The sequence below is a fragment of the Ascaphus truei genome, unplaced genomic scaffold, assembly GCF_040206685.1.
Source record: "Ascaphus truei isolate aAscTru1 unplaced genomic scaffold, aAscTru1.hap1 HAP1_SCAFFOLD_3000, whole genome shotgun sequence".
Lineage (NCBI taxonomy): Eukaryota > Metazoa > Chordata > Amphibia > Anura > Ascaphidae > Ascaphus > Ascaphus truei.
In genome coordinates, this window is record NW_027455964.1 from 2,102 (window position 1) to 27,583 (window position 25,482).

The window sequence follows — 25,482 nt, forward strand, 5'->3', positions numbered from 1 at the left end:
AGGGGTGGGAGGGAGCGACGGGATGAGGGGTGGGAGGGAGCGACGGGATGAGGGGTGGGAGGGAGCGACGGGATGAGGGGTGGGCGGGAGCGACGGGATGAGGGGTGGGCGGGAGCGACGGGATGAGGGGTGGGCGGGAGCGACGGGATGAGGGGTGGGCGGGAGCGACGGGAGTAGTGAAGGTGAAAAAAAGTTGAAGTGCAGACATGGAAAGGGTTTGGAAATTAAGGTATTAACCCTTTTGTTACAGGAGGGATTTGCAACAATCTTCACTGCTGTCTGGCCGTGAAAGAGCTAAGAGGTCAGAGGAGAAAGCGGTTAAGGCAGCAATTAATTGTGACGCACCGCCAAAAAAAATTCATGTTTTCAAGTGAGCACGCACATAGTGCGCGCGACCGGACGCGCACATTTTGAGCAAGCATCTGAAATTACTATTGCCGCGCGACGGCCGCGTGACGTGAGCAGTTCAGCTAATGAGGACGAACCACTCACGTGACGTCATGGCCACGCCTCCCAGTCGCCTCCAGCACAGGATCCGTGCTTGCGTGACGAGGTCGCGCACAGTCGGAGCAAGTATAAAATCGAGGCCCAAGAGGTAAAGGGGTGGAGGAGTTAAGGACAAAGGTGAGGAATTTGCCTGCCTTATATAGGGGGGAGGGGAGAGGGGGTTTGCTTTAACTTCACGAGCCCCGCTTTCTGAGAAAAAGAATCATGAAACCGAATCGTGAGCGGACATTGCAGCAAAGAGTGGCAAGAAACACCCATGGCCACCAACTTCGCAATGAGAGCTGGATAATGCGATAGTCTGCAGGGACTATACAAGATCCAAAATGCATTTAAATGTTTCTTCGGCATTCAAAGAGTTCAAAAAGAATCATAACATCTATGCTAGGAGTGAAATTACTTCATGCCCCTGACCAAGCTAACTGTGCGCTGGTCGGATCAGGCATCTGGCACACGACCACCATGTAATCCACGTCTCAAAAATATCTAGGGACCTCAACACCCATTTACCAATGGCTCTTGGTTAATGTTACTTACAGCTAAGTGCAAGGGGCTAACTGGTACAGTGCTTTCCACATCCTCCAGGCAATTAAAAGACATCTCCAGGAGCTGAAAGAGAAATCTGTCAGCATGTTCCCAAAAGTCCAGACAAAACATTGCAAATGTGTGCAGGGCTTATAATGATGTTTGGGACAACCCACGCAAACAGGAGAAACTTTGCTTACAGACCGTAGACTGACACCATCATTCTTTACAAACAATAAGCTATGCTGCCTGCAAAAGGATTAGAGGAAATGTACATACATTTGCTGCATCCCTTGTTAATGTTGGGAGGACTAAAGCGTGGTAATGGTGCCACAGTCGAGGAAAGGATTAGAGAGCGTTGAGCCCATTTACTGGTTTAGTAAATATTCTGTGCACTTACTAGCTCCAGGTTCTGCCTGTTGCCATATGCGGCTGCATAGTGTACAGCAGCGTATCCCTGTTTATCACGAAGCGAGGGGTCGGCACCGTTATCCAGCAAGAATTCCAAACAGCTGAAAGTAAGAACACATCATGTAGATCACAAAACAAGTTTGGTCTCGAACAACGTGCTATGTCAACTGCACTCCGCAGCGTAGACCAGGCCGGCTGACAAACAATGGCTGCTCCTCCCTCTGGTGCATGGTGTAGGCCCTGCTGCAACATGTCAGCGGGAGCAACAGCGGGGGTTACATTTGTAGACAGACGTAGCCAATGTTGCAGCCGGTGGGTGAAATATCGCGGTAGCCCCAGCCCTTTGAGTGCAGCCGACTCAAAACAATGTGCGTTTCTGTGGTTTTAAATACTATTTAGAGAGAAGTAAAATGTACCTTTCAGGCTAGATACCATCATTTGTTAAACATTTCTAGGATTGTGCAACTTTCTTTCCCACAGTCGGGTCACCGCTAGCGACACCGTTTTAAACTTGGGAATGGTTAGACCAGGGGTGCTGCACTCCAGTGCTCAAGTACCCCCCCCCCCCCCATCAGGTCAGGTTTACAGGATATCTGCTTCAGCACAGGTGACTCAGAGGCGCAGTCCAAGACTGAGACTAATTGAAGCAGGGATTGATTGAGCCACCTGTGCCGAATCCCGGATATCCTGAAAGCCTGACCTGTTGGGGGTGGGGGGTATGAACTGGAGTGCAGCACCCCAGGTTACACCAGGCTACACAGCACCAAGAAACGGATACGATAGACTTTGATAATTAGATGGTTTGAAGTAAAAACAATGAGCGGTTATGCGATTTTTAGATAAATGAGACTGCTTTTGTAACCGTTGCAGCAGTCTTTTACCAAGTTAAAAAAACAGTTTAAGAAAACCATAGCGGTGGTCACCCAAAGCATTTCTGTGCATCTATATTTCCTGAAATGAGTACTGAAGGCTTTTACTGCAAAACTAAAATGTTTTTGGGCCACGTGACAGTAAAACACCATTGGTGAAAGCTGTAAATACAGCCTAGATGTATGGTGCTGTGGTTTGAACTGGTAGATATAGGATTATTTTGGGGTGGAAAAATAGGATGCTTTAAAATGACTCACAAGAAGGCTTCCTTCTGGTGCGAGGCTTTCAGCAGCTCCTCTTCCGGCTCCTGGCTCGTTCCCGAGTGTGTGTCCGCTCTGAAGAGACAAGAAAAGCATGGAGGTGGGAAATGTGCAGCGACACCCAATATAACAATTACAGAACACTAATCTGCATTAAATCCCATTATTTTACATGAACTTGGTGCTGCAAAGACAGCTAGCCACAGATATTACAACACACACACACAAATAATCAACTGGCCATGTACACTGCACTGTACATAGAATTTCTTGCAGGCACACGAGTCCCTGCCCCGTAGAATAACAATGTAATGTTGGCGTGTGTGAAGTACATTGCCCGAGGTCCGCAAGATCAAAACGGTGTTTGACCAATTCAAAAACGTAGTCACATTACAACAGAGCTGCTCCTCATTTCTTAAAATAAAAAGCTCTCATTTCACAGGAGTACAACTTAGATTTTCACATGAATACTTTTTCTATGTTAATAAAAGGCCAGGACAACGCTCCCACTAAACAGAAGGGTCAAGCAAATTGCTAATAATAAAAAAACAAGAAACCCACTCATCTCGCATCACTACTTAAGGCCGCGCCCATGTTATTGCGACCGCGCAATCAAAATGCTGCAGGGCAATGAGCGCGCATCCACAGATCGCGCCACGAATCAAATACATTTCATTTTGCCACGCACGTGGTTCAGCCAATGAGGACGAAGCGCTCACGTTACGGGAACGCCCTCCGTCACTCAATTCTACAGGCCGTGTGTCCGTGCTCCAGCTACAAGCGTGACGCCGCACACGCATATGCGCACCATGGACACAGTCCAGCTGGTTGGTGGCACAAAGCTGGCTGACCTACTGCATGAATGCGACAGCTCTCACATACTTGGCACTGAAGACCATACTACTCAAAGCTCACTAGCAGGGGAGTAATAGGGACCAGAGAAAGGCTGGTGTGTGATGGACATCTGACCTCTTGGTAGTTACTCACCTCCTGTACGTATCTGAAGCAGCAGCATAGTGTAAGGGGGTGCAGCCTTTACAGTCGGTTTCGTTAATACTGGCTCCAGCGGTGACCAGAGTCACGGTGCACTGGTAGCTGCCATTGGCGGCAGCATAGTGCAGGGGAGTCCTATAGCATTTAGAAAAGACACCGTCAGCCTACCTCGCCCCCCCAATAATACGGCTCTCAGCAGCTTCATGTAAAGGCGTTTACATTTCTAATCGCGTAGGAGAGACCTTTTAACATTGAGCTGTCGTAAAGCACATTACAAACCTGAACCAGGCGTATCAAACAAGCAAAAAACGTAAAATCAAGGCCATTCTAGAGTAGATGCTTTCATATGCTGGGAGAGGAGCATTGTAAGCTCACCTTCCAAACTTATCCCGCCTCCTCAAATCGGCACCACTGCTCGACAGCAAGTTAAGACATTCAACATTTCTGTAACGCAATACAAGGAGAGGGAGAGATATAGCGTGGCGACATAAAAGACAATGGTACCTACATATTGAGAACGCAGTAATAAATACGGTTCCTTGTAAAGCAGGAAAATGTACGATAATGCCACGTTTGCCCTGGTTACAAAATGGTGTATTTCAGAGGATATGCAACATAGTTACATAGCACTTTAGTTTTTCAGCTCTAGAAAAACAGGAATTGAAAATACAGATATACACATTTTGGGAGCGGACTTTCTGAACAAGCTAATTAGGAAGCCAAGGCCAAATCAAGAAGCTAACAAGTGATACGCTGAAGTTGTTTAACTGCATGTCCACACCCAGAATATTGATATTTACAGCAAGATGTGGAGGGACTCTGAGACAAAGGGCGCTTGCGAGAAAGCAGCACATTGTTGCCAAGGATTGAGTTTTAGAAGCCTGAAAAGAAAAACTGCTTTCAAGAGTACATCTTTAAAGTAGTTCCCTCTCTGAAAGGCAATCATTTCCCAGAGCAGTAATAAACATCCTCATTAACGCTCCACCCCCATGAAGTATGGGACGCACCCTCCTGAAGCAGCAGCGTGGAGGCAGGTCCTCCCGAGGTTGTCAGGCGTGTTGATATCAAAGCCCGCGGACAGCACATGTTCATTGCTCAGCGAGGACACGATGCTGTACAACTGACCTGAAATAGATCCAGAGTGTTACAGGGATAGATGACAAAGCGCCTACTGCAGAGGCCACTGGGAGACGCTCACTTACCTGAGGAAAGTAGCTTACGGCAACAGTCGGAAAACCCGAAGAGAACAGCTAAGTGCAGGGGAAACATGCCGTGAACTCCACGCCTGGGAGAGAGAGATACACGTGAAACTCATGTGCGCATCACGGCATAATATACTATTCCTCATCACAGAGAAACCATAAAGGATCAGATAAATTATAGACGTCTAGCCAAACTTTATTTCAGGCCCTGTGTGTACAACACCGCTGTCAGATAAGCCTTTGACATCGACGGAAGGGAAAAAGCTCCGTCTCGGCTTTTAAAACAGAGCAATCCAAGTGGCTGCCCCCCTGCCCCCCACATAGGTTTCAAGCAGTGGGGCTCCGGAGCTGACCACCATTAATGTCAACTCCGGGGACCCGCTGCTTCCGAGACAGTTACCTCCGTGGAGGGTGCCGGTCTTTAGGCAAAGCTTAAAGCTCCCCGCATCATGTGGGCCAATAGGAAGGCGCACCGCATGACATCACAGCTTCCTATTGGCCCGCAGGGCACGCGTGTCTGGAAAAACCACCATTATATGAACCCAGCTAGCGACCCGGAGCAGCTACTGACACCCCCTACAGAGGTAAGGATCTAGCGAAGCAGGGGGTCCCTGGAGCTGAAATGAATGGGGTTAAGCTCAGGAGACCCACTACTTCCAACCAATGTAAAAAAAAAAAGAGCAAAAATTGGACTGGCACTTTAATGATGTGTGCAGCAATAATGAGCATATCCAGCAAACAGAACGCCTGCGCCAAGACGGCCCTACTTTACAATACTTTAATTAGGTTCAATACACGCAATTCATTTTATTTAGCTCGTGTATTTATCCATCTTAGGAGGTCTGGTACGCTCTAGCCTTTCCATATATATCAAGTACATTAAAAGGATTATTTTGCAGCAGTCAGCAATAGCTGCAGGAGTGAGAGACATCAACCGCAATGTATTGAATCTCACTCTTCATTGCAGACTCACCTGGCAGTATCAGCACCATTTGTCATCAACGTACTAATTAGCAGCTCATGCCCGTATCTAGCAGCGACATGCAAAGGGGTATTGCCGTATTTATCAGCGCAGTCAATTTCACCACCTGTAGACAAAAACCAGACGGTGAAGGAAAAAGCCATGTCAATCTGTACCTGAATTTACAGAGCCAGGGGAGCAGTAGCAGGCACATACCATTCTGTATCAGAATCTGGGAGCGGGTAAACCTTCCATGGATGGCTGCCATATGCAAAGGGCTCTTCCCTTCTTTACTCTGCAGAGGTGAATGACAAGAGTAAAGAAAAGGATCCTCATTACAGTCCCTAGAAGATTTCAGCACATCTCAGCTGATGAGCATACATATAAAGCACACAATCAGTAGTGCATCAAGTGCTTTAAACGGCTCCTTTTGCAGTAATAATTGACAAAAGCTACGAGAGTGAAAAGAAAAATTAAGAGGAATGTATTGACTGATGTGGCTAAAAAGCAGAGGGGGAAAAAAAGAAAAAAAAAAGTAGCACCATATTAAAAAACAACAAAAAAACCATCTACAGTGTATTAATTATGGTGGCAATAGCCTTTGGACATTAGTCTAGTTCTGCTGACCTGAGGGAGAGTAGAGTGCTTGAAAGCTGGTCTTATAGTATAAATTTAGCGTGAGTTTGATATACAGAGATAGGTGTAGATAATAAATAAATAAGGGAAGTAGTAATGGTGTTCTGTACCGCCATAGTACCACCACACGATCAAGGTGATATGTGCGCAAAGATCTTTACAACATGTCCGTGGCCAAAACGTCAGTCACTCAGACACCACAGGTCTCACCATGTCTATAGAATTATGTATGCACACGTGTAGGAAACATGTTCAGACCGGATCCCACTGTACTCGTTGGCATTGTTTGGAATAAAATTATTTTGCAGCAGAGGTCGTTTGCCTTGCAGCTACCAGCACTATATAAAGTGGGTATGACCAGACTAAAATGTGCCAATGACCTTGCCTTAAGAGGACTGGCACAGAGCCTTGTGCAAGTGCTTCACGCAGGGAGAGAGCAGAAACAGGTTTGTGTCTTTACAAGAGAGGATGCTTGAAGGCACTTAACTTCAAAGTGTAATACATGGCATGCACTAGTATTACACAAGATGACACACTGCTAGTTAATGCAGCACCAACCTCTAGCAATGCTACTGCAGGAGAGTGAGGAGATGAAGTGCACGCCTCATCACAGTACATTGCTACGTCAAGTTGTGGTTCCACATTGTGCAACCTGCCATCTCAAGCAGCACTAATCATTAATATACTGCACAGTGTGGGCATAATATAAAATAAGTCCGTTTGTGCAACATGGTCGAACGCCCAAAAATATATAAAAAAGTACCTGGAAGTTGACGTCAGCCCCATTGTTGACGAGTAGCTCCAGGCAGAGAGCCCCATTGGTGGAGACGGCAGCAAAGTGCAGTGGGGTGAAGCCCTTCTCGTTGGGCTGGTTGACATTGGAGCCGTAGTTGACCAGTTCATTGGCCACAGCGTCCTGACCCATGTAACAGGCGATGTGCAGGGCAGTGTTCCCAAAGGTGTTGGGCTCATCAATCTGACATGGTAAAGAAAATCAGATTGGGTATATATATGTGTGTGTATATATGTGTATATGTGTGTGTATATATATATATATATAATCAAATGACACGTGTTTGCCATCTCCCTTCCATGGGCAAGTAACACCAGGCAAATTTCACATCTCTTTAAAACTTCATTAGGCTGTACAATATGGGGTGTATCAACCACCCTAGGTTCTGTATCCTGCTCACCAAGGTTCAAATTGGTGTTTATGTCTAAAGAAATTAGCCCAACACGGAATGTCAAATCAGTATCAGAGAAGCACCAGATAAGAATGCAGGGAGGTAGCTTTGTGCCCGCTGGTGGCGGTAGAACAGGGGTTTCAATGTGGACATCAATATGGTTTTTGGCCTTTATAAAGAAAATGTTATGTAGAAGCAATGTAGCTTTAAAGCAGATTACCAAGATTATTTTTTTACTTTGTTTTAAAGGGTTTCACTGTGCTCGCTTTAAAACAAACAAAAATTAAGAGGAATCATTTTTGTGGGGGCACAGCAGCTCTAAATCCAGGTCATTCCAAACCCACCTCACAAGCCTCGGAAACAAGACAAAATACAAAAGCTAGGGTTACTTATTTCATACACAGCAAGCCTCAACAAGAAAAACTAACGTGCCAAAAAGGTCGATCGGAAATCCTTAACCCAGCTATTATTGCAATATTAAACAAAACAAGTGTAAAACTAACTTTATATTTTATCCTAAAACAAATATCCTCAAAAAAGGGTACATATGCCTCTAAAGCAAAAACTACTTTAACTGTATTACAATGCAAAATGTGACAGTGTGAAAAATAGGGATAGCCACCATGTAGTAAAGTGGTAGGCAACATAATAAACCTGAAGGGCCACATGTGCATTCATTTAACATTTAAAAGGGTTACCCATTACATACATAGTGCACAGGCAGAATGTGCCTTACACCCGTGGGTATGAGCTCTCCTCCCTCCCACTCTCCGCTTCTTAATGCCGGCACAATGATTAATCCTGTCCCATTCCTCTCCTTACACTGGCAATTGGTGATTAGCACGGTCATTCAGCAGTACAGGGAGTGGGGAGAAGCTGCAATCCCCACCAGTAACATCTCCACTCCCTCTGCACCGGGGAAGAGAGGGAGAGCAGACTGCTGGGGTGGCAAGTGGTTAGGGGCTGCAGGTGAAGCCCCTGAGCACCAGATGCAGCCCTCGGGCCTGCCGTTGCCCACTAATTTAGTGGAAGATTAATAATACTATAGTACCACCATAGACATTAAAGTAATCGTAGCCATTAATCCTAACCATATGATCTTGTAGCCTCAGTATGACAGCATTGATCAGCTACCTGCTAAAAGCACCACAACATAGAAATACAAAAAAAGGAAAAATAAAAAAGTTCCCCACCTCCACGCCGAGCCTCAGCAAATGCTTCACCACATCAATCTGCCCACTAGCGGCCGCTGCATGGAGCGGTGTGTAACCCTTCTTGTCCTTTGACATGGCGTCAGCTCCCCGAGCGATCAGCAGCTTCAGCACCTCCAGGTGACCTGGAAGAGAAGAGCTCATGTGAGGGTGGAACATTTCACAGGAAAGAATGCGCACACCAACAATGGAGCTTGTGCTGTAGGAACTCAAACAATTGTTGCCATCATATTCTGGGTATTGCACTGCATAGCACAAACCAATCAAGTATACACAGATTGGATTAAATAGTAATTTCTACCACATTACAAACTTAAAAAAACAAAAAAAAGATAACCACGTTTAAAAAAATAAAAAATAAATAAATAAAACTAATAGCGTCTTTAGATTTGTATAAGAACTGTTCTATAGCAGATGTAAGCACCAGTGATCAGTACAAAGCAAGTATATACATATAAAACAAAAAGCATAACGTGTTCCTCATGCCATCACACTCTGCACCCTTTCAGTCTTGAACCACTCTACTGGATCACCAATCTGTTGACCATAATTGAGTTACCGAAACACTGAACTTGTGACTTGCCCCCCAGTATACAACGTTAATGATTGCATGCAGCATATAGCTGCCAACCAGAACCCCCACACCAACCCAAGAAACACAGTTAGCATTGTCCTGGATGATAGAATCTCTCTGTCAATTCCTCTATCCTACAACCTCAAGAAGGTATACAGATGGGACTTTAACGTCAAACTCAATGCCCCTGGGAGGAATATACACATCATTGCTAAACACTATGACGATCTTCCAGAAGGTAATGACAATGGGCTGTCGATCAGTATACCTTTAAAATTCACAAGAGAACGGTGTTGGCTCTTACCCAGGAAAGCTGCCCAGTGAATAGGCTGCCGCTCCTTCTTGTCACATATGCTCAGGTTGGCCCCCTTGTTCAAGAGCAAGATCACCATCTAAAAAGGGGAAAAAACAAAACAACCCAACACATGAGACCAAAGTGTGTGTGTGTGTGTGTGTGTGTGTGTGTGTGTGTGTGTGTGTGTGTGTGTGTGTGTGTGTGTGTGTGTGTGTGTGTGTGTGTGTGTGTGTGTGTGTGTGTGTGTGTGTGTGTGTGTGTGTGTGTTATGAGGAAGGAGCTAGTTCAGGCTTCAGAACACCACTGCTCAATATAATTAAGTAATAATCCCCGAAGAACTGGGCATTACTGGCCAATTATGCCCTGTTCTTCAGGGATTATTACTATTATAGGCTAAATGTAGACTTTTTTCATAAATAGACACTTTTAAATAGTTATCTATTTTTTTTTTAAATAAAATGGTAAATACATGAAACCACCTCTATATACTCTTAAACTGCAGATATCTATATCCACACACTGCTGCCGCGCTCCACACACTGCTGCCGCGCTCCACACACGCGCGCTCCACACACGCGCGCTCCACACACGCGCGCTCCACACACGCGCGCTCCACACACGCGCGCTCCACACACGCGCGCTCCACACACACACACACGCGCGCTCCACACACACGCCACACACACGCCACACACACACACACACAACCAGCCACACACACACACAACCAGCCACACACACACACAACCAACCACACACACAACCAGCCACACACACAACCAGCCACACACACACACACACACACACACACACAACCAGCCACACACACAACCAGCCACACACACACACACACACAACCAGCCACACACACACACACACACACACAACCAGCCACACACACACACACACCACCAGCCACACACACACACACACACACAACCAACCAGCCACACACACACAACCAACCAGCCACACACACACACACACAACCAGCCACACACACACACACACACACACACACACACACACACAACCAGCCACACACACACACACAACCAGCCACACACACACACACACACACACAACCAACCAGCCACACACACACAACCAACCAGCCACACACACACACACACAACCAGCCACACACACACACACACACACACAACCAGCCACACACACACACACAACCAGCCACACACACACACACAACCAGCCACACACACACACACACACACACACAACCAGCCACACACACAACCAGCCACACACACACACACACACACACAACCAGCCACACACACACACACACAACCAGCCACACACACACACACACAACCAGCCACACACACACACACACAACCAGCCACACACACACACACACACACACACACACAACCAGCCACACACACCAGCCACACACACCAGCCACACACACACACAACCATCCACACACACACAACCAGCCACACACACACACAACCAGCCACACACACACACACACACAACCAGCCACACACACACACACAACCAGCCACACACACAACCAGCCACACACAAACACACACACACAACCAGCCACACACACACACAACCAGCCACACACACACACCAGCCACATCAGCCACCCACAGGAAGGAGCTAGTTCAGGCTTCAGAACACCACTGCTCAATATAATTAAGTAATAATCCCCGAAGAACTGGGCATTACTGGCCAATTATGCCCTGTTCTTCAGGGATTATTACTATTATAGGCTAAATGTAGACTTTTTTCATAAATAGACACTTTTAAATAGTTATCTATTTTTTTTTTAAATAAAATGGTAAATACATGAAACCACCTCTATATACTCTTAAACTGCAGATATCTATATCCACACACTGCTGCCGCGCTCCACACACGCGCGCTCCACACACGCGCGCTCCACACACGCGCGCTCCACACACGCGCGCTCCACACACGCGCGCTCCACACACGCGCGCTCCACACACGCGCGCTCCACACACGCGCGCTCCACACACGCGCGCTCCACACACGCGCGCTCCACACACGCGCGCTCCACACACGCGCGCTCCACACACGCGCGCTCCACACACGCGCGCTCCACACACGCGCGCTCCACACACGCGCGCTCCACACACGCGCGCTCCACACACACACACGCCACACACACACACAACCAGCCACACACACACACACAACCAGCCACACACACACACACACACACCCAGCCACACACACACCCAGCCACACACACACCCAGCCACACACACACCCAGCCACACACACACCCAGCCACACACACACACAACCAGCCACACACACACACAACCAGCCACACACACAACCAGCCACACACACACACAACCAGCCACACACACACACACACACACACACACACACAACCAGCCACACACACACAACCAGCCAGCCACACACACAACCAGCCACACAACCAGCCAGCCACACACACACACACACAACCAGCCCCACACACACACACAACCAGCCACACACACACACACACACACACACAACCAGCCACACACACACACACACACACACACACACACACACACACACAACCAGCCACACACACACAACCAGCCACACACACACAACCAGCCACACACACAACCAGCCACACACACAACCAGCCACACACACACACACAACCAGCCACACACAACCAGCCACACACACACACACCCAGCCACACACACACACAACCAGCCACACACACACACAACCAGCCACACACACACACACACACACAACCAGCCACACACACACAAACACACACAACCAGCCACACACACACACACCAGCTCTACGCTCCACACAGCCACACACACCAGCTCTACGCTCCACACACAGAGCCACAGCCACACACACCAGCTCTACGCTCCACACACACAGCCACAGCCAGCAGCTCTACGCTCCACACACACAGCCACACACACCAGCTCTACGCTCCACACACACAGCCACACACACCAGCTCTACGCTCCACACACACACAGCCACACACACCAGCTCTACGCTCCACACACACACAGCAGCTCTACGCTCCACACACACACAGCCACACACAGCAGCTCTACGCTCCACACACACAGCAGCTCTACGCTCCACACACACACAGCCACACACAGCAGCTCTACGCTCCACACACACAGCCACACACAGCAGCTCTACGCTCCACACACACACAGCCACACACAGCAGCTCTACGCTCCACACACACACAGCAGCTCTACGCTCCACACACACAGCGGCTCTACGCTCCACACACACACAGCGGCTCTACGCTCCACACACACACAGCCACACACAGCGGCTCTACGCTCCACACACACACAGCCACACACAGCGGCTCTACGCTCCACACACACACAGCGGCTCTACGCTCCACACACACACAGCCACACACAGCGGCTCTACGCTCCACACACACACAGCCACACACAGCGGCTCTACGCACCACACACACACAGCCACACACAGAGGCTCTACGCTCCACACACACACAGCCACACACACCAGCTCTACGCTCCACACACACACAGCAGCTCTACGCTCCACACACACACAGCCACACACAGCAGCTCTACGCTCCACACACACACAGCAGCTCTACGCTCCACACACACACAGCAGCTCTACGCTCCACACACACACACAGCAGCTCTACGCTCCACACACACACACAGCAGCTCTACGCTCCACACACACACACAGCAGCTCTACGCTCCACACACACACACAGCAGCTCTACGCTCCACACACACACAGCAGCTCTACGCTCCACACACACACAGCAGCTCTACGCTCCACACACACACAGCAGCTCTACGCTCCACACACACAGCCACACACACACCAGCTCTACGCTCCACACACACACACACACACACACCAGCTCTACGCTCCACACACACACACACACACACCAGCTCTACGCTCCACACACACACACAGCCACACACACACACCAGCTCTACGCTCCACACACACACACACACACACAGCCACACACACACACACACACCAGCTCTACGCTCCACACACACACACAGCCACACACACACCAGCTCTACGCTCCACACACACACACACACACACACACACACACACACACACACACACACACACCAGCTCTACGCTCCACACACACACACACACACACACACACACACACACACACACACACACACCAGCTCTACGCTCCACACACACACACAGCCACACACACCAGCTCTACGCTCCACACACACACACAGACACACACACCAGCTCTACGCTCCACACACACACACAGCCACACACACACCAGCTCTACGCTCCACACACACACACAGCCACACACACACCAGCTCTACGCTCCACACACACACACAGCCACACACACACCAGCTCTACGCCACACACGCACACGCGCGCTCCACACGCGCGCGCTCCACACGCACACGCTCCACACGCACACGCGCGCGCTCCACACGCACACGCGCACGCTCCACACGCACACGCGCACGCTCCACACGCACACGCGCTCTCCACACACGCGCTCTCCACACACGCGCTCTCCACACACGCGCTCTCCACACACGCGCTCTCCACACACGCGCTCTCCACACACGCGCTCTCCACACACGCGCTCTCCACACACGCGCTCTCCACACACGCGCTCTCCACACACGCGCTCTCCACACACGCGCTCTCCACACACGCGCTCTCCACACACGCGCTCTCCACACACGCGCTCTCCACACACGCGCTCTCCACACACGCGCTCTCCACACACGCGCTCTCCACACACGCGCTCTCCACACACGCGCTCTCCACACACGCGCTCTCCACACACGCGCTCTCCACACACGCGCTCTCCACACACGCGCTCTCCACACACGCGCTCTCCACACACGCGCTCTCCACACACGCGCTCTCCACACACGCGCTCCCCACACACGCGCTCCCCACACACGCGCTCCCCACACACGCGCTCCACACACACGCGCTCCACACACACGCGCTCCACACACACGCGCTCCACACACACGCGCTCCACACACACGCGCTCCACACACACGCGCTCCACACACACGCGCTCCACACACACCAGCTCTACGCGCCACACACACACCAGCTCTATGCTCCACACACACACACCAGCTCTATGCTCCACACACACGCGCTCCACACACACACACGCGCGCTTGCCGTCCACACACACGCGCTCCACACACACACGTGCGCGCTCTCCGTCCACACACACACACGCGCTCCACACACACACGCGCTCCACACACACGCACACACACACACAAAAATGCAGCCACTTACTAAACTTTGCAGACTCTCCCCCCCCCCAATTCAACTGAATCTGCTCAGAAAATCTGTCAGCTCGGGAGGGGGAAGTGTCAACCCGTGGCTGATACGTCCTGACCAATCCCCTGCCCTGTCTCAGCTGTTCTGAAAGCTGATTGGCTGGAAATAAACACATTGAAAACTACACATTGCAAGCTGCTTAAATTCCAGGCATTACGGATTGCCTAATGTCCGGAATTTTAACCAATCAGAAAGCAGGGTTTTCAATAATGCCCGGAATTTTAGCCAATCAGAAAGCAGGGTTTTCAATAATGCCCAGAATTTTACTGCTTTAGCCTATAATTTAAATTATATATATATGGGTACAAATTGCGTTCCTTCACCCACAGGCTAAGGAAGCGGCTTGATGGATGGGCTGGATTTGCTTTCTGTGTCTGTGGCAATGCTACCCTAGTGTATCCAGGACAGTGATGCATTATTAGTCATTTTCTGCTTTCTAAATCATTGTGCAACGCTGCAGTAGTAGAGAGTGACTGAACCCTTCCGCCACTGACTTGCAGATGTGACTTTGTACAGATATTATATTGAGGAGAAAGCGATATATATAATGAGCAGCAGGTCACACGTGTCGGCGTCACTTTACAGTGACAAGCTTACAGAGACACGATTACGATATACCTCCAAGTTGCCACTGTGCACAGCATGATGAAGGGCTGTGCGCCCCGTGCGGTCCCCCAGGTTGACACTGTTCAGCAGAGGGATTAACATCTCTGCACATTTGGTTGCTCTGTTGGCAGCAGCGACGTGCAGGGGAGTTTGCCAGTACTTGTCCCGGGCATTGACATCGGCAGAGTTCTTCACCAGGAGTAAGACTGCCCTCTGCATTGTTTGGACAAGGAGGTATCAGTTAGCACGATCTTTGGTCATCAGGCCCAGTTTCCATCATAGAAGTTTAAATCTGACCCCCATAACTGCGTGGCACAGCAAAGGAATAGGAAGTGCCAGATGACACGAACAAATTGATTCAATTATGTTCAGTGTAGATATTTGCATTTTGAATATTCCCAAACAGACCTGCACTGTTGCAGACATCATTACAGTTGAAAAGCGGTGTCAGAATGTGTCCCTTAATGGTGATATTAGCCGTAGGCTCTTAGTCCCTACTTTTGTATAATAATTTAAAAAAGGGAACAAAATGGCAGCCAAATATCAACACAATAGGAAGCTGCAACATCAGTTGTGTCTTCCTATTGGATGGCCATTTAAATCCCCTTAAGGAATACCGGAAACTTCACCATATCTACAGTGAGAAAAGTTCCACAGAATGGGAGAACCTCTTTACTTTACAGTGTAATATAAGCAGCACGCAGTGCGCAGTGCAACCCGCTTACAGCTGCAAATGGAGAATCCTACAGTAAAACATACCTACCGTGAGAAGTTCTGCACAATGGGAGAATTCCGCTCTACAAAAACTTATTTGAAAAGGCACATAAATGATGGAACCAGGTGAGTTCCTGGAGCGGAAATTGGTGCGGGTCGGTACTGGAGGACCGGCAGAGTTCCAATCCGGTAAATGTAGAATATGTTAGGATGGATTGCGTCTTTAACAATGATTCTTTTTGCATTGACCTATGCAGGTCACTAGGTGTTTAATGTTAGAGCTCCTTATTAAATAGGGTCTTGTAAAGGAGCATAACCACAGTTTAAAAAAATGCACTCGGCCACTAAACTGGGATGAGTGTAAAATGGTGTTTTAGAGAAGGAGGGAGGGAGGGGGCGGTTGTGTGAGCGCAGATACTCAAGTGACCTAGCCCAAACTCCCTTATATTCTGTGCCGTTTGAAAAACATGCTTTCACAAGCGCAATCCCTGCTTGTTTCATACAAAAAAACAAGTGTGTGGGGGAGTGAGGAGTGGAGTGAACACTTTCTTTCTCATGGGGGCCACAATGGGGATTTGTGGGCAATCAAGTGTTACTCAACCTCTATCCCACTTTCTCCCTCTGGCAGCCATGGGGTTAACTACATGAAGCTCTCAGACTGGTGTCTATCGTCCCGGGACGTGCAGCAGAAGGGAGAGACGAGCAGATTAGAAGGTAAATTACCTCGTTGCGTGCTGCCACAGCCCGGTGTAAGGGAGTAAGCCAGACCGAATCTTTTGCGTTTACATTAGCACCTAAAGAAATAAAAGGAACAAATCACTTAGAATATACCCGCGACACATACCAAGTTACAGAAATGGAAACATTAATATGCTACGCCAAAAATATTGTTTTCTTTGAATGCAAGAGATATTTACTATTAAAAAAAGGCATTTTTGCCTTGTGTCACAAGAGTGATGTTTAGGACCTGGCTAAGTATTGATTCAATGAGTCGGGAGGTATGGGACGCAGTTTAAGGCCACGTCCATAGTGTGTGCGACCGGGCGAACAGGCCGCACCTCTATGAGCCTGGCCATAGAGCACACAATGAAGCGTGACGGCGCAGCAGCGTTTTCAGCAGACAAGAGACTTTGTTTTTATCGCGCGACTGCCGGGTCACGTGAGCGGTTCAGCCAATGAGGGCGAACGAGTCTCGTGACGTCCCTGCCACGCCTCCCCGTTGCTGTGGCTCTCAGGCCACAGATCGCTCGGCTGACAGGCGCTCCCACTATATCCGAGGCCTTAAGCAGCGTAGAGCCAGGACACATCCAGACTAGATTTCTGGAGACGTCTGTGCACACTAGAGGAAGTTGAAGCCTACCAAATGTGTACGGTTGTATATTTGAGGCCCCTTTCCCAGGAGCACAATTAAATATACCAATATATAATACTGTGGGTTCGGGTTGAGCTTTCAAGATTTAAAATTCACAATTGTTTGGAGGTATGTGGGTCCTTCTCTTAGCTTAAACTTACCCATCCCACCACACACACAGCGAGATTAAGTTTGGGAACGCAGAGAGCCACGCAGACAGGCAGAGAGCCACGCAGGCAGCCACGCAGACAGGCAGGCAGAGAGCCACGCAGGCAGGCAGAGAGCCACGCAGGCAGGCAGAGAGCCACACAGACAGGCAGGCAGGCAGAGAGCCACACAGACAGGCAGGCAGAGAGCCACACAGACAGGCAGGCAGGCAGAGAGCCACACAGACAGACAGGCAGGCAGAGAGCCACACAGACAGACAGGCAGGCAGAGAGCCACACAGACAGACAGGCAGGCAGGCAGAGAGCCACACAGACAGACAGGCAGGCAGGCAGAGAGCCACACAGACAGGCAGGCAGGCAGGCAGAGAGCCACACAGGCAGGCAGAGAGCCACACAGACAGGCAGGCAGGCAGGCAGGCAGAGAGCCACACAGACAGGCAGGCAGGCAGAGAGCCACACAGACAGGCAGGCAGGCAGAGAGCCACACAGACAGGCAGGCAGGCAGAGAGCCACGCAGGCAGGCAGGCAGAGAGCCACACAGGCAGGCAGGCAGAGAGCCACACAGACAGGCAGGCAGGCAGAGAGCCACACAGACAGGCAGGCAGGCAGAGAGCCACACAGACAGGCAGGCAGGCAGAGAGCCACACAGACAGGCAGGCAGAGAGCCACACAGACAGGCAGGCAGAGAGCCACACAGACAAGCAGGCAGGCAGAGAGCCACACAGACAGGCAGGCAGGCAGAGAGCCACACAGACAGGCAGGCAGGCAGAGAGCCACACAGACAGGCAGGCAGGCAGAGAGCCACACAGACAGGCAGGCAGAGAGCCACACAGACAGGCAGGCAGGCAGAGAGCCACACAGACAGGCAGGCAGGCAGGCAGAGAGCCACACAGACAGGCAGGCAGGCAGAGAGCCACACAGACAGGCAGGCAGGCAGAGAGCCACACAGACAGGCAGGCAGAGAGCCACACAGACAGGCAGGCAGAGAGCCACACAGACAGGCAGGCAGAGAGCCACACAGACAGGCAGGCAGAGAGCCACACAGACAGGCAGGCAGAGAGCCACACAGACAGGCAGGCAGAGAGCCACACAGACAGGCAGGCAGAGAGCCACACAGACAGGCAGGCAGAGAGCCACACAGACAGGCAGGCAGAGAGCCACACAGACAGGCAGGCAGAGAGCCACACAGACAGGCAGGCAGAGAGCCACACAGACAGGCAGGGAGCCACACAGACAGGCAGGCAGAGAGCCACCCTTCTGCTGCTGTATGGCAGACTGCAGAGAGTAGTGTGGGCTTATGGAAGCTCTGTGACAGAGGCTTTCACATGCTGCAGATTCAAGGAATCCTCCCCCTGGTAATCTTATATCCCCCTGCAATGCCCGGTGCCTCCTAACCCACCTCCTCAGGCATACAAAGTAGTAACAAGGGCAACATCCTAAGTCTTTACCGGACTGTATTAATAGTTCAATAACTGGGATGTCTCCTATGTAGGCAGCAGCATGCAGGGGAGAGCGTCTCTCTTGGTCCTGTTAAGGGAGGAAAGGGAAACCATTGATTATTATTTAAAAAAAACATTTTTTAACAAATCAGGACGTGCAATGTTTATCTACAGCCACGTGCATCAATTTTCCCTTTGGTGCTAGTGTGACAGAACTTAAAATCAGAGAGCCACGGTATATATAAAATTGGCATTTACACACACACAGTAGAAGTATCAACGTTATTCCAAGTCTACCACAACCTCTATACGCAACATAGAGCACTAAATGATGGGAGTCATTCTGGTCTCACCATGACTGACCCGACTATTAGAAAGAAAACAATTACATGAGTCAATTATGTGTACACCCTGAGGAGTGAGCACTGTTGTGAATCTGAACTTCAGAAAGGACGGTCCATAAAATAGACTTGTTAGTGTGTGTGGCTCTTATTTAAACAAGCTTGATATACACAGATAAATGTTATTACGGGTCCTTCTCCCCATACTGTGATTTGCAAGAGCTTCCCTCCCTTCACTAGGATGATGCATATAACAGCTATTCTCTTAAAACGGAGCATTGGCTTTGCCATTTTTTTGTTTTAATAAACTGTAGAAGTTCCTATCCATTAAGACAGACAATGTAATTATCCAAGATGCCGATCGATCCGTTCTCTTGTGATCGATCGGCTAAGATTCCGCTTCCAGGACACCCAACATGGCTGCCTATCTGAAAAGAGGAAGTGCTGTGCCTTTCTAAAACGGGTTTTAAATGGATCTCAAACAACTGGCAGTTCCCATGATTTGGGTGGGGTTCCTCAAATCCCTGAATTGGTCGCCTCGAATCTTAAGATTGACCGACATGCTGCTTTCAGATAGTGGTCCATTAGGTTTGATAAATATGCAATGTGCATTTATTAATAGATTAATAATCCCAGTATGTATGATGGTCCTTCAAACATATCTGAACAGGAAAAGCTTGCGGGAGCCTAATTGAACTCCCGGTACTTCCGTAGTTGATACATCTGTGCTGAAGGGAACAAACTGCAGTGCTTGGCCCTACAAATGTGAAGGCATTAACACACAGAACCGTCTCTCCGCTCCATTTTAGCCCCAGCTCTGACTATGGATATTAGCAGAAAACCCAAACTGAGGTAGGGCAAAACCCATGCGATAGGGCAAGACTCACCAACACGTTGACATTTTCCTTCTGGTTCAACGATGACTGTACTTCCTCTACGTTGCGGTTGAATATTGCTTGGACCAGTGGAGGCTGGTGAGGGAGAAGTGGAGAGAGAAACTTGGCATCAGGTAACCAGCTACTGAAACCAAGACCCATCAGGAAATACCCCACCATGTGCCACGGAGATATTAAAGTGCTCTTAAAACAGGCGTTAAGTGTTGTATTCTCTGTCACATCACAGTAAATAAGATCCGGTCTCTTGACTTAGAAATTTAGCTCAGCTGATCAAACTTTATTTGGTACCAAAATCAGTGTGTTCCTCACAGAAATCCCTCCAACATGACCAACTTTCATGCAGTTATTTTTTTTAAAAAGGCTTTAAAAATGTGCTGAAAAATCAGTGGATATGGCAGGCATGGGGGGTGGGGGGCCATGTTAAAATGAATAAGTAAAGAGAGTGACACTGTGCTCATTTGCATGTCATTACCCAGAAAGCCTGGCTGCAGTGGAAGCATTGTAATCCAAGCGATAAACAAGGAAAGACAGAAAGACAGGGCTGCAGACCTGTCTCATGCAAATGTACCCTCAAGTGGTCTTTTTATTTACTGCCCGGTGAAGGGTTTGTGTCACTTTTTAATGTCTAAATAGGCTTTAAAAGCGCGTGCACCTGACCTGCGAGATAATTGGCACAAAGGAAGATACCACAACACTAGAACCCAGACGTTTCAAACATGATGGAGAAACGCAAATAAGCTAAAATAAGGGACAAGGCAAATACACTGCTTTCCACACTTGTGGACATATTAGTGATATGGTTACACAAATACATCCTTATTTTCCCCTCACTTGCAACGGTTCCTTATCTGGCCAAAACCTGTTCTCTAACCTTGCATACCCAAGTATCACAAATACTACCACATTACACCCCCACAAGATTTGATACCTGTAATTAAACATGTTTCTTTATAGGGCCAGCCACACACACACACCTTAGTCTGACCTCAATGATGATCTCTGAAGCGTTTGGCTTGAAATAAAAAAATTAAAATAAAAAAAAAAAAACACCACAACGTGAGAGGTAGTGTATTTTCCACACTCCACACAATCTCTTAAAAGCGTAAACAAGCTCAAAACCAAGCTACAAAAAAAAAACAGCAGAATGACAGAAGCGGTTAAATGCACAAAATTATATTTGTGTATTTTCACCAGAAATAAACGAATCAATACTACACTAGTTTCATTATTCCAGGATCACGGCTCAATATGTAGCGGTCCACAAGTGAAACACTACTGGATATTTTCACTATAGAATACATGGCTGGGATTAGAAAGGCCTTCAACTCCACCAGATACAATGTAAATAACGTCTATAAATCATTATTTGGATGAGCACTCTGTGGTTCCCAACTGTAGATCTCAAACTCTCCCTCAGTCAGGTTTTAAATGATTTCTCTGCGTCAGCACAAATAACAGTCACCAACGGCCCTGGACTGAGCCATCTGTGCTGAAGCAGGGGTATCCTTAACCCGACCTGTTTGGAGTTCTTGAACACTGGAGTTGGGAACCACTGCTCTATCTAGTCCCCAAATACAAGCCACAAACACAAGGGGGAAATGGGGGGCAGCAGCATGTCACAATAACGAAATATATAACAAATGATTTATTGAAAAGTGTACCTCATTCCAACGCTTCAAAATCAAGGACAGGTAATTCCTTGTATGTGTTAAAGGAAAAATACTAGCTGCATGATAAAGAGCAACCTCACAAGTATCTTTCCGAGCAAGAAATCAGATTTTTGCTAGTTTGCAAGGACCAGCAATTTTACATTTTCCTGGCAGAAATAGCAGCACAGGAATCAGCGGCATGGTATTACCAACTCTGTGTAACCCCACACCTTTTACTTGCAATAGCACAAATTACAGACTGTGTTCTAGGTGCCAGCACAAGAAAAGTACTCACAAGTACAATAATTGTATCCATAGCTCCAACAATGTATGCAGCGCTGCACATAGCATAATAGAGGCACAAGGAGTCCCTGTCCCATACAGATCACAATCTAAGCGTTGGCTGGTGCCAGAGACAGGATAAAATGATTTGCCTAAGGCCTGGGACAAAGTGGGATGAGCATTGCTGAGCCGTGCTGAGCAGATGCACTCACCCCCTGCATCTGTCATCAGCACGGCTTTAGCAGCCGCTTCCGCATGCGTGCGGAGGCTCAGAAAATTTGCCGAAACAGGCAAGTTTAAAATTTGCCGCTCGGGGAAGCGGAGGAGCGGTCACGTGACCGCTCACATCCAATGGGAGCGAGGGACTAGCCCCGCCTCTCGCCCCCAGAGCGCGCTCACTGCCTCGTCTGCCAGGACAGAAAAAAGCTCCATCTTGAGCAGGCAAGGCAGAGCAGGAGCGCTGATCAGCGCGGCCCGAGGCACCATGCCCGCGGCCTTAGATCACAAGGAGAGCGCACACACCGGGATTTCAACCGCATTAAGCAACATTAGAGAACGTTTTCCCTCCTGCCAAGTTACACCAGCTCTTGCAGGAGTTGGGCAAGTTGGCTCTCAACACACAATGGCACTTATCAACATTTACATCCTACCTTGCACTATACATGTACTGTGAAACATCTTAGCCCAAGAAATCAGCATTAAAGGAGCCAACGTTAAGTGTATTAAACCAACAGTAAATAACTAAAATGCTCTATGGTACCAACCCTGTTCATTTATTTAACTGTACTTGTAACCATGTATTATTTGTTTTACTCTGTGTCCAGGACATACTTGAAAATGAGAGGTAACTCTCAATGTATTACTTCCTGGTAAAATATTTTATAAATAAATAATAAATAAAAAAAAATAACCTGGTTCAGAAATACCTTCTCCCGATTGCCTTGCACAATGCCAGCTCACGCTGCTCTATTCCAAATTACTACAGATTCCCTCATTTGCAACACACACACACACACTTTTTTAATTATAGAACATTTCAGTGGTAACTAAATGCTTAGCGGTTTTTGTGATCTCTACCTAATCTCTTAGAAGATGGAGAACATTGCATCTACAAGGAAACCATTTGTTAGTTGGCCAACCAAAATGGGCTCCACGAGTCTCATGCACAAACCCCTGCCTGAGAGGAACAGGTTTCTTACAGGACGTAATGCACGCGGCTCATGGAACATCTGTCTGGTCCAGAGTTTTTCAACCAGTGTTCCTAGGAACCCTTGCGTTCCCCGGGCATCCCTATAGGGTTCCCTACAATTTTTAAATGACCAGAAAATGGCATCAAATACAGACGAATTTACAATGCATCTGATCACGGAGTTCCTATTAGGCTACACTTATAGTGACGGCGACACGACGGTCGCTGGAAAATCAAATAGAGATGACTTCCAGCGATCGCGACCAATTCGTCGCTCCGCGCTTACTATAAACGCACGCGACATCGGCAATGCATTTGTTTTGCCGCGACGTTGCATCGCCAGCACTATAAGCGCAGCCTTAGAGGGGGTTGCGAGTTCCTCAAAATTCAAACAAAAAGTTGGAACCACTGGTCTGTATAGTTATTTTTACAGATTTCTATGTTGGTGTTATTCTTGTAAATATTTGTATTTTTGCCAACGTTGCAGTGTGCAGACTAGACGATTTCCCTATTTTTGGTTGACCGTTCATGGAGATTTTTTTGGAGGGCCTATCATTTGGGGACGTGTGCGCACCTCTGTTACTTTCATTATTTACATTTTGCTCACTATGCCGTGCGCTCTTGTTTGCCATTATTATTCCATCAAAAGCAGAATACATGCTATATGATGGATCCCTGTTAGAAGTAGGAGAGGGTACTTTTGATGTGGAAGGAGAAGGCAGGCGGTTGCTTATTACAGACATCACACAATCAGGTGAGACTGAAGAAAGTAAAAACCCTGCCAAGATTAAGGATTACAATATTTACAAACTATTATTTAAAGCAGCACTAACTATGGTGTCTCCTGGAGCTTTCAACAATATAATAATAATTTAATTTTTTTTTTTTTAAAACATGCACACCATTTTCAGTTCCAGAAACCCCTCCCTCTGGGTTTACCAGATATTTACAGCTATGTGGCCATCTTTGCTGCACTACCTGGGGAAACAAAATGGCCACCGAGGTGCACGCCAATAGGAAGCCGTAATGGATGACAGTCTTCCTTTTGCATGACAGCAGGTATCATCTTTAAAGAAACCCGTAAGTATCTCAGATACCAGGGGCTCACCAACAAGGGGAGCCTCTTACTTCAAATACTCTTGCAAGATTGCCTCTTCAACAATACTTATAGGTATCTGGTCTGGAAAAAGGCATGTTTACTGCTACGGTTTAATCTTGGGGAGTGTGGGACTGTACTTTAGTATTTACTTCCCACGTTCACAGGCTCCCATAAAACAGGAGTCAGAATTGCAGTGGGTTTGCACTTGCTGCTGTGACAGCAGACTGATGGATTCAACTAGATGGGAACAGAAGAAATGGTGGTGTAACCTCCTGCAGGGCCTCACTGTATAAATACCACCACACAGCACTGACTAAAGGGGCATAAATAACTAAATTGTTAAACGGTTAATGGTTTTCAGGGCAAAAGAGCATGGTGGTGTGATTTAAAATGAAATATCAGTACGTATGGCCGAAACCAAAATACAGGTATATTATGCAAGTACAGGAGAAACACACATACTGTACAGTCTATTATAGAGCATTATATAAAACATGCAAATGTTGCCAGTGTAATCTCTTGCTGCAACACCACATCTTTTATTTATCTGAACACAAAGGAAAGATGTGGTCTCTTATTCGGATATTACAAATTGCATTTCTTGTGGCCTCTGAATCAGGGAGTGTTTCTCAAACAGGCGTTTTCTATTACCCTGTCCTCAGCACAGAGCCCATAAAGATTAGGGATGGGGTGAGCAGGCTGTGCAACCGCTGACATGAGGGAACAACCAGAAGAAAT

General features: G+C 48.1%; 1 protein-coding gene across 2 annotated transcripts; it reads right to left on the minus strand.

Moving 5' to 3' along the window:
- Nucleotides 1-551: 551 nt before the first annotated feature.
- LOC142483140 (serine/threonine-protein phosphatase 6 regulatory ankyrin repeat subunit C-like) lies at nucleotides 552-21,259 on the minus strand. Of its 2 annotated transcripts, XM_075583201.1 has the most exons (16): nucleotides 20,517-21,259; nucleotides 19,298-19,376; nucleotides 17,055-17,125; nucleotides 15,630-15,830; nucleotides 9,636-9,723; nucleotides 8,740-8,882; nucleotides 7,126-7,338; nucleotides 5,943-6,021; nucleotides 5,739-5,853; nucleotides 4,766-4,848; nucleotides 4,571-4,688; nucleotides 3,939-4,007; nucleotides 3,558-3,698; nucleotides 2,568-2,645; nucleotides 1,430-1,541; nucleotides 552-1,113 (listed from the first exon to the last, which is right to left on the minus strand). In XM_075583201.1, exons 1-16 carry the CDS (start codon nucleotides 20,682-20,684, stop codon nucleotides 1,000-1,002), a joined length of 1,872 nt encoding a protein of 623 aa, XP_075439316.1. In that variant the 5' UTR covers nucleotides 20,685-21,259; the 3' UTR covers nucleotides 552-999. The 2 variants fall into 2 exon arrangements, with proteins under 2 accessions (XP_075439316.1, XP_075439317.1); XM_075583202.1 differs by lacking the exons at nucleotides 552-1,113; nucleotides 1,430-1,541; nucleotides 2,568-2,645; ... (2 more) ...; nucleotides 4,571-4,688; nucleotides 4,766-4,848 and having other exon boundaries at nucleotides 5,735-5,853; nucleotides 20,517-21,249.
- Between the last annotated feature and the right edge of the window lie 4,223 nt (nucleotides 21,260-25,482).